This window comes from Gracilinanus agilis, chromosome 5 (assembly GCF_016433145.1).
Source record: "Gracilinanus agilis isolate LMUSP501 chromosome 5, AgileGrace, whole genome shotgun sequence".
NCBI classification, from domain to species: Eukaryota; Metazoa; Chordata; class Mammalia; order Didelphimorphia; family Didelphidae; genus Gracilinanus; species Gracilinanus agilis.
The window spans coordinates 291,252,637-291,262,363 of record NC_058134.1 but is presented as its reverse complement, the minus strand read 5'-3'; the positions used below and the strand labels follow the sequence as shown (position 1 = coordinate 291,262,363).

The 9,727-nt window shown below is 38.3% G+C and overlaps 1 protein-coding gene across 2 annotated transcripts in view; it reads left to right on the top strand.

The window, feature by feature from the left end:
• The first annotated feature begins 354 nt into the window (after positions 1–354).
• Positions 355–9,727, top strand: part of LOC123249512 (transmembrane protease serine 12-like) — a 31,797-nt gene continuing 22,424 nt past the window's right edge. The window contains exons 1-2 of one of the 2 annotated variants that reach the window (XM_044678562.1): positions 355–480; positions 1,090–1,288. In XM_044678562.1, coding sequence (XP_044534497.1) covers positions 387–480; positions 1,090–1,288 — 293 coding nt within the window. In that variant the 5' untranslated portion in view covers positions 355–386. Of the gene's footprint in view, positions 481–1,089; positions 1,289–4,465; positions 4,602–9,727 lie in introns of those variants that run through there. The other variant, XR_006506391.1, reaches the window with a different exon arrangement.

Below are 9,727 nucleotides of genomic sequence, written 5' to 3'. Positions count from 1 at the left end.
GGTTCTTGGCTGGCTCCTTTAAAGAAATCCCCTGTCCTTTTATTTTCACCGAGATTCGGCTTTTCACACAACTGTGCCCTAGGACCAGCCCCAAGGTGGACACAAAGAAGGGGCGGGGCCTTCCCTGGTCCCGTGGCTGTGCGGCTGCGCCTGACTCTTGGTCACGTGTCTCTGGGCGTGCCTGTATGTGTAATCCGTCCCGAGTACAGAGCCTCTGAGGCGGAGCTCGGTTAGGTTTGTTAGACTGTGTGTATAGTGAGATACGGAGAGGTCCCCCCAAACCAGACTCTCAAGACCTTCCTCCCCCGCTCCGCCCCTGCGTGCTAACGGCCACACGTGACGTAGCTGGTCACGCACCAGCCCCTCCCAACAAAAAAAAAAAAAAAATGGGGCGTTGGCTCGCCAGCGCCGCCTTGTGGTTGGCCTGGGGCAGCTTCACGTTTGCCACCTACAAGAGATCCTTCTCGTTCTGGGAGAGGAGTAAGCCCACCCCTCGGGCTGATCTCCCGGGACAGGGGGTCTGAGCACGCCAGAAGAGGGGTAGAGGGCCCAGCCCGAGCAGGAGTACCCGCCCTCCTCAGGAGCCCGGGCGATCGCAGGCCGCAGCCGCAACCCTGGCGGTCGGCCTGGAAGGGCGTAACCGGGCTGGGGCAGGGAGGGAGGGAGGGAAAGGCCGCACGATTTGAGTTAGAAGAGGATAGGGTGGAGGGGGGAACCTGGCAACGAGGGACTGGGAGGCCGAAGGTAACTCCATCTGCGCATGCTCCCAGGCCGGAGCGCCATTGGCTAGTCCTCTTAAGCAGATTTCCCGTACTGCACTAACCAATTATTTTGTACTTTATTAACTTGATGATTTTCTTTACAATTGAGCTTAAGTATTCTCCTTGTGGGGGGATGGCTTTGCATAGTGCTTGTGGTTACGTGGTAGGTTCAGCTTGTCTTGCTTCATTTCTGTAATTGTATTGCTTGTGTGCACCGAGAAATGGAGGCGGTAGAGATTGGGAATCACTTAGGACCAGGAGAGGAATTGATAAGCAGCCGGAGCCTCCAGCCTCCAGTCCCGATAATGAATCGTTTCTGTTTGCATAGATTGTGGGACGGCACCTCGGGGGAATGTGATTTCTGGGTCTCGAATTGTAGGAGGCCACGAATCTCAGATTGGAGCATGGCCATGGATAGTTAGCCTGCAGTTTGTAAAAGTTGTAAACAAATCCATTCATTTGTGTGGGGGATCTATCATTAAAGAAACGTGGGTCCTCACAGCAGCCCACTGCTTTAAACTTTCCAGGTAAGCAGGCTATGATGGTCGCAAGACAAATGTTTTAAATGATAATGTTTCCCCCTTTTGGAGCTCCTAACCTTTCGTTTTAGGTTGAATGCTAAGTGAGGAGGGTTCTGCCACAGGTTGTAGAGAATGAGTGACAACAGAATATGAGTTCAAAACAAAACACTTAACTCCATGGAGACTAGTGGTTTAATTTAATGTTATAAACAATTACTGTCCCTTTGGGGGCAAAGAAACTTCTTACCCGGATCTTTCACAGGTAAAATAAAATCTATTTACTTGTGAGCACACAAGTAAAAAGCAACTTGATTTAATTAAGACAGGTTATGATAAGCATAAAAGGTCTCATTTCACCCCAATGGGATTATTCAACTTTCCCCACCAAATTTAGGATATTTTAAAACATGCTTTACATATTTTGGCCAATTAAAAGATATGGTGGAAGGAAAGGAAAGAAATAAGGAAAAGATGATAGCTATAGTGTCAAAGAAATGATGGCTTACAGAATACACTGGAACAAACCAAACCAGACTATTTTCTCTTTCTAACCCTGCCCCCCACCAAACAACAACCACCTGACAAGCACCCTGTATCTGCATGTCTCCATTCCTTTCCTTTCATTGTTTCTTGTTCCTAAAGTCTAAATAAAAACAAAAATACATTTATTAAACACCAACTTAACATCAGCAAAGTATTACTTTAGGCCAGAGGTTCTTTATCTTTTTTATGTAATGGACTCCTTTGTCAGTCCTTTGGATCTTTTCTCAGAATCATGTTTTTAATTACCTAAAATAAAACAAATGGGATTAAAAAGGAAATCAATTATATTGAAATATAGTATTCAACATAGGTATTTTAAGAGCTACAAGGGGCAACAAGGTGGCTCAGTGAATAGAGTGCTAGGCCTGAAGATGGGAGGTTCTGGGTTCGAATTTGGTCTCAGATACTTGCAAGTTATGCCACCATGGGCAAGTCAGTCCCCATTGTCTAGCCCTTACTGATACTTAGTATTGATTCTAAGACAGAAGATAAGAGTTTTAAAAAAGTTCACAGACTTCAGGTTATGATCCTTGGATCCGGACACTGAGGAAAATGGAAAGTTATAGAAGGCCCCTGTTCTCCAGGATACACCTGATCATATGTACAATATTACACACAGTATTGCATAATGATAAAGTAATATGTGAGGTTTTGAGCAGAAGTGTTACCAACCAAAAGGATCAAAGAAATTTGATTTTGAATTTATAGGATGAGTAGGACTTTTAACAGAGGGAGAGATAGGAGAAAAACATTTTTTAAGTTAATTGAATGCAAGATCCATGTCTTATCTATACTTGTCAATTATATCAGTTTTATATAGTTTTACATCTCTCCCAGCCATCTCCTTTTCACTCACCCAACAACTAGCCATTTTCTTAGCTTTGAACTGTTGAAAGAGCTTCAGAATTGGATTCCTGGTTTCTGTTCTCTTCCTTCTTTCTATCCATCTACCACACAGCTGCCTGAATAATATACCTAAAGCATGACCTGACTAGGCTACTCTCCTCGAGAATTTTTAATGCTGTACTTGTTACTTGACATTTAAAGGGCTTTGAAAACTCTGTCTTCAGCCTACCTGCACATATCCTACACCACCCCCTTTATGAACTCTATGGTACAAACAAAATGGCCATTATTTGTGGTTTCCTGAACTTAACATTCCATTTCTTTCATTTATGACTTTGCACAAACTTCCTCTTTCTCTAAACGAATTAAAGAGAACAACTTTATTGAACTAGCAGGACTCTAAAAATGTCAAACTCTAGAGACTGAGTTTTGGTTTGGAGGAAATTTAGGTTCAGATCTCTGTAGTCTGAGGTAGCACTTGGAGTTAGGAAATGACTTCTGTCTTCCCTTTTAATCTGGTTATCTAGTAGCAAATGTAGATAAGAGAGACTGAAAAAGAGACAAAGACACATACACAGAGAAGAAGAAAGACACAGAGAGATATCCAGTGTAGCAAATTGAAAATATGAAAGAGTTAAAAAGGAACTGCTATAAGAGTAGAGATACAGTCTCCAGAGAAAACACAGATATAGGAATACAGTCACAGCTTCAAGGAACATGATCCTTTGTAGCAAAGAAGACCTGCTATGGAAAGGAGTAAACCCTGGAATACCAAGGACAAATCCAAGGGGAGCTGCACAAGTTGTCTCTGAGGAGAGAATGAACTTCCAGATCCTTCAGAACAGGAGCTGTGCATGGCCTTTGCCTCACAGTATCCTGCTTCAATCACTACATTTGACCCCATACTTCCCATGGACATTGTGAATTTATTAGAGAGTGTGCCCCATGTTTTAGGGGAGAATGCTCTCTAGCTACTGTTTTTCACTAAGCCATATTAGTAAATGCTTTTGCTAAGAATGAATTATGTCTGCTATCTCATGGTGAAAGAGAATCACATTGGTGAGGCCTCATGAGCTAGAGGTTACCCCTAGAACTCCAAGCAGCAGCTGCCCTCTGAGGACCAAAGCCACGAGTATAAGTGGAAGTTGGGAAGGAGCCCAGAAGGGAGTGTTACACAGTCAATAAACAATGTAACAAGCATAGATATTAATTTATAAAAATCCTTTTAAATTTCCACACCTATAACATAAATTAACATCCTTAAATTGATTCACTGGTGTAGATAGCAGCCAATTTGTGCTTGCCTGTTCATTGTGACTCTTGTTCATGTTCATATTTCTCTTCACTTTCTCCTGAAAGAGCAAGGGTAGCAGTGGATAATGCTGACATTTGCCTGCCATTCCTTACCCTCACCATGCAACCAACCTATCCTCTATTCCCATGAAATAATTCTTTGACAACATCTTTTAATCTTGTTTTTAAAAGTTCATCGTTTATGTATTTCAGCCTGTACATGCCCATCAGAAGCACCTCCTGCACTCTCTGTGATACTCGTTTTTAATTGGGGTCATTAAAGGAACTTTGCAATTTCCTAAAGTCAATCCAGCCTGCCTTCTTTTTCCTATTCCACTCTGTGCCCACAGATATATGTACAGATGGATAAGCTCTATAAACTTTCCATCTAAATGAATGTTATAATCAAGGCATCTTGATAATCTTCATGCACTTGGTCTTTTCTGTCTGGGTGGTCAGGCCAAACTCTTTTGAATGGTTATGGCTGTCTTCCAGGATGCTCTTCACTGTTCTGGGGCTTGATGCAACTAGCACAATGTCACCTGCAAACAGGAACATCTGGAAGACCTTGCCATCCACAAGGGATCAAACTTGGACTCAACACTGAATCTTCTGCATTGCAGTGTGAATACTTTGGGTGAGCATACATCTCCCTATTTTATATCTCTTCTGATGTTTGTAATTAGAGGCTCATTGAACTGGTTTATTTGTGGTGTTATATCTTTCAAAAAATCTTGAATGATTTTGATGTATGGATTAACTTGAAAAAAATCCTTTAAAGCAGCAGATTTATTATTTTATGGAATCAAAGATTTTCTTAATTAAGAAATAATAAACAACAGAATCCTACATTTTCTACAAATTTTAGACAATTGTGAAATGGTAAAGATGTGGTTCACCGTTGATTATCACTTATAAAAAATTGTTCTAGGCTACTATTCTCATAGAACATGTTCTTAATTTGTGTATAGATGTCTTGCATAAAAGATTTTGTATAGATAGCTGAGAATAAGAGAATAGGTATGTAGCTTAGTAGTTGTTTTTATTTTCTCAGTCATCTTTTTTTAATAAATTCTGAGTTTACTTCTTCTACATATCTAGTATATTCCCCATTTTCAGATACCTGGTATATCAATACCTTAATGCTTTCATTATAGTGTTTTCTCTGGCATGTATCTTCTCCGTATTACTTCATCTAATCAGGCTTTGTTTTTCTTTTTTCCCCCCAATTTGGTTTTCTTTGGTGCCACATTTTCCCTCTTTTTTTAAAAAAATTTTCCTTGTGGTTACATGAGTCTTTAAAAGTTTTTTAAATATAACTTTTGTTTTATTTTAAAAAATATTTTTCCATAGTTACATGATTCATGTTCTCTCCCCCCTCCTGGAGACAAGCAAATTCCACCTGGTTATTTATACATACTGCTATGGGAAACATGAGAAACTATACAGAGAGTAGGGTCTGATGCAGAGGTTTGTTTAATCCACCTCCTCCATGCAGGATCACTCAAAAATCTATTTCCATATTATTCATTTTTATAATAGAGTAATCTTTTAAAACCAAAACCCCAAATCACATATATAAATCATACATAAGTGAGAAATCATGTTTTTCTTCTGCGTTTCTACTCCCACTGTTCTTTCTCTAGATGTGGATAGTATTCTCTCTCATAAGTCCCACAGAATTGTCATGGATCATTGCATTATTCTTAATAACAGAGTCAATCACATGTGATCATCCCACACTGTTTAAGTCACTGTTTACAATGTTCGCCTGGTTTTGCTTATTTCACTTCACATCAGTTCATGGAGGTCTTTCCAGTTTGTTGTTGTTTTTTTTAGACCCTTACCTTCCATCTTGGAGTCAATACTGTGTATTGTCTCATAGGTGGAAGAGTGGTAAGGGTAGGCAATGGGGCTCAAGTGACTTGCCCAGGGTCACACATCTGGGAAGTGGCTGAGGTCAGGTTTAAACCTAGGACCTCCTGTCTCTAGGCCTGGCTCTCAATCCACTGAGCTACCCAGCTGCCCCCCTTTCCAGTTCTTAAAGAAATCATCCAGTTCATCATTCTTTATAACACAATAATATTCTATCACCATTGCTGGGTGTAGAAGGGGGATTACCAGCAGTCCAGTTCCCCTTGGGGGCAGTACAATTGAGTGAAAATGGAGTGAGAAGAGCCAGTAGGTTTGCAGTGGCTGATCTGAAGTGCCATCTGCTGATTTTAATTTTTATATCATTTTTCTCAAGATTACATCAATGTTGGCATGAATTCCATTCCCAACATACATCTTATCTTTGGAGACAGTGTGTTAGGTGTGTTTGACATATCTCTTGGGCCACACTGGTGAGAAAGCACAGACCTTTTCATGGGAGACAATTTCTTCATATTTCATTCATTATTCTTTTAAGTTAAATTACTGTACCAAATCGGATCTGGGATGGGGAGACTTGGAGACTGTTCTGGCCTGTTCTTGCAGGCACCTGTGTATGGGAATCTGAGTTAGAGATTTAAAATCTTTAACATTAACTCACTATATGCTGGTTTGTTGTGAAGTGACTTCTAGGGGAAGTTTCTGTATTATGGGGATTTATTTAGGAGTTTATTTTGGGATAGAGTATAGTCTGTGACTGTGGTTGTTCTTGCCATGAACCTGTATTGTTTTTCTGTGTTTCCCTGGGGCTGAATAAAAACACTAATTGCAATGGTCAGTAAAAGGGAATGCTAGTGAGAAAAGAGTCACATAGGGGAAACTGAGTGAGAAATTTCCATCCTTCTGACACCTGCTTTGCGGGTTCCAGAACAGGTGACGAGCTATGCTAACCATCATGGGCTTTGATGGCTTCCTGCAACCATCATATACCACAGTTTGTTCAGCCATTCCCCAATTGAGGGACATCCACTCATTTTCCAGTTTTTTGTCTCTTTGGTGCCATTGGGAGGACCATTGATACTGGGTGATGTATAGTAATCCTTGATAATGAAAACAGATTGTAATAATAGCACTCTTGATGCATTTTCTCATTTTTCTTCCGTTTTTTGCTTCCTTCCATTCTTTTATTCTTAAATGCCCTTGATAGGGTTTTGTTTAGTTAAGTCATTAGCCAAGTTTTCTTTTAAATACTTTTTATACCCTACTGATACTCTCTGCTTTATCAGATGATATTGTAAATGATCATTATCAAACTAAATTTTTATAAATTAGTTTATAGTCTAAACTTATATCGACGATGGACACCATTCTGTGCTTGGCAAGTAAACCAAATGTCAACAAACTTCTGTATAAAATTATTGTGATGGGGGGCAGCTGAGTAGCTCAGTGGATTGAGAGTCAGGCCTAGGTTCAAATCCAGCCTCAGACACTTCCCAGCTGTGTGACCCTGGACAAGTCACTTGACCCCTATTGCCCACCCATACCACTCTTCCACCTAAGAGCCAATACACAGAAGTTAAGGGCTTTAAAAAAATAAAATTATTGTGATTAATGTTTTTTTTTAAAAACTTGTAATTTTTTTATTATTTTAATTCAATTTTATTTTCATCTTCAAATTCTTTGCCTTCTATTTCTTCTTCCTTCTCTCATTGAGAAAGCAAGAAACACAAAACTTATTGTAGAAATTTATAGTCAAATAAAATAAATCCCCCTTTTAACCATGTCAAGAAAAAATATATGCCTTAATTGTACTTTTGAGTCCATTACCTCTCCGCTAAGAGGTGGGTAACTTGTTTCCTTTCCTTATGAGTACTCTGGAATTGTGGTTTGTCAAGAGTTCCCAAGTTTTTCAAAGATGTTTCTAGCCAAAATATTGTTGTTACTAATAAACTGTTCTCCTGGTTCTACTCACTTTGCTTTGTATCAATTAATAAAAGTCTTTACCAGTTTCTTTGAAACCACCTCCCTTGTCATTTCTTAAAGCAAATAATATTTTATTATATTTATATACCATAAGTTATCCTTCATTTGGTGGCCATCTTCACAATTTTTTTGCTTCTATGAAAAGAGTTGCTATAAATATTTTTATTCATATGAATCCTTTTCTTTTGATGTTTTTAGGGGAGCATAGACCTGGTAGTGTTACTGCTTTCTTTAAAGATAAAGTTTAGTGGCTTTTTGGACATAGTTCTAAAACACTTTCCAGAATGTCTGGATCAGTTCATAGCTCTACCAACAGTGCATTAGTGTACTTGTTTTTCCACAACCCCTCCAGCCCTTTTTGAGACATTCTTTATTCACATAGCCATTGATACCCAGATATTTTCCTCTGAAAATGGCCTATTTCTATCTCTGGACTTTTATCTTTTGGGGAATGGCTCTTATTTTTATAAAATTTGTATGAATTCTTTATATATCATAGAAGTTTATTGCAAAGATTTTTATCCAGTTTTCTTGTTCTCTTCTAATTTTAGCTGCATTGTGCAGGTTTAGTTTGTGCAAAAACTTTTATCATGAACTCTTCTCCTATCCATAGATCTGACAAGCATTTTCTTTCGTGACCTTCCAATTTGTTTATGCCACCCACTATGGCTAAATCACGTACCCACTTGGAGCTTATTTTGTACAGTGTGAGATGTTGGTCTATACCTTGTTTCTGCCAGACTGCTTTTCCATTTTCCCAATATATTTTTTTAAACCTTTAACTTCTATCTTAGTTGGTAAAGTCTATGCAGTGGTGGTTAAATAACTTGTCCAGAGTCATACAACTAGGAATCTAGATTTGAACCCAAGACTTCCTGTCTCTAATCATGGCTCTCAATCCACTGAGCCACTTTGCTGCTCCTTTCCCAATAGTTTTTGCCAGATACTTAGTTCTTACACCAAAGACCTGGGATCTTTGGGTTTTTGAAACATGAAGCTACTGTACTCAGTTATCTCTGACCTAATTCTGCCATTCATCCTCTCTGTTTCATAATTCATCTCACATTATTTTAAAGATTACTGCTTTGTAGTATAGTTTGAGATCTGGTAGTGCTATATCCCTTCCATTTTTTTTCATTAATTTCCTTGATATTCCTGATCTTCAGATCAATTTTATTATTCTTTCTAGGTCTATAAAACAATCCTGTGGTAGTTTGATTGGCATGATATTGAATAAGTATTTTATAATTTTGTTCATGTTCCCTATTTATGTCTTGGCAGGTAGACTTCCAAGTGTTTTATATTGTAGTTTGTAGTCATTTTAAATAGAAATTCACTTTATGTGTCTTCATGCTTCATTTGTTGGTAATATATAGAAATGCCAATGATTCTTGTGAGTTTATTTAATATCCTGCAATTTTGATAAGTTGTTAGTTGTTTCAATTAGATTTTTTAGTTGAGTAGTGTTTTCTGAATAAATTATCACATTACTTGCAAAAAGTGGTAATTTTGTTACTTTTTTGCCTGTTTTCTTTCCATTTTCTTCTTCTTATTAATATTTCTTATCTAGCACTATACTGAATGGTTATGGTGATAATGGACATCCTTGATTCACTCTTGGTTTTCTTGGAAAAGTTTTTAATTTGTACTTATTATAGATAATATGCTGGCTTTTGGTTTTAGAAGTATAACACCTCTTATATTGAGAAAGAATTATTTATTCTTATGCTTTCCTAGTGTTTTAAAGAGTAATGTGTTGTATTTTGGCTAGGGTTTTTTTTTGTTTTTTTGTTTGTTTGTTTGTTTTGCTCTATTGTCATGATTATGTGATTTTTGTTGTTTTGTTGTTAATATGGTCAGTGATGTTTTTGATTTTCTTAACCAGTTCTGTATTCCTGGTATAAATCC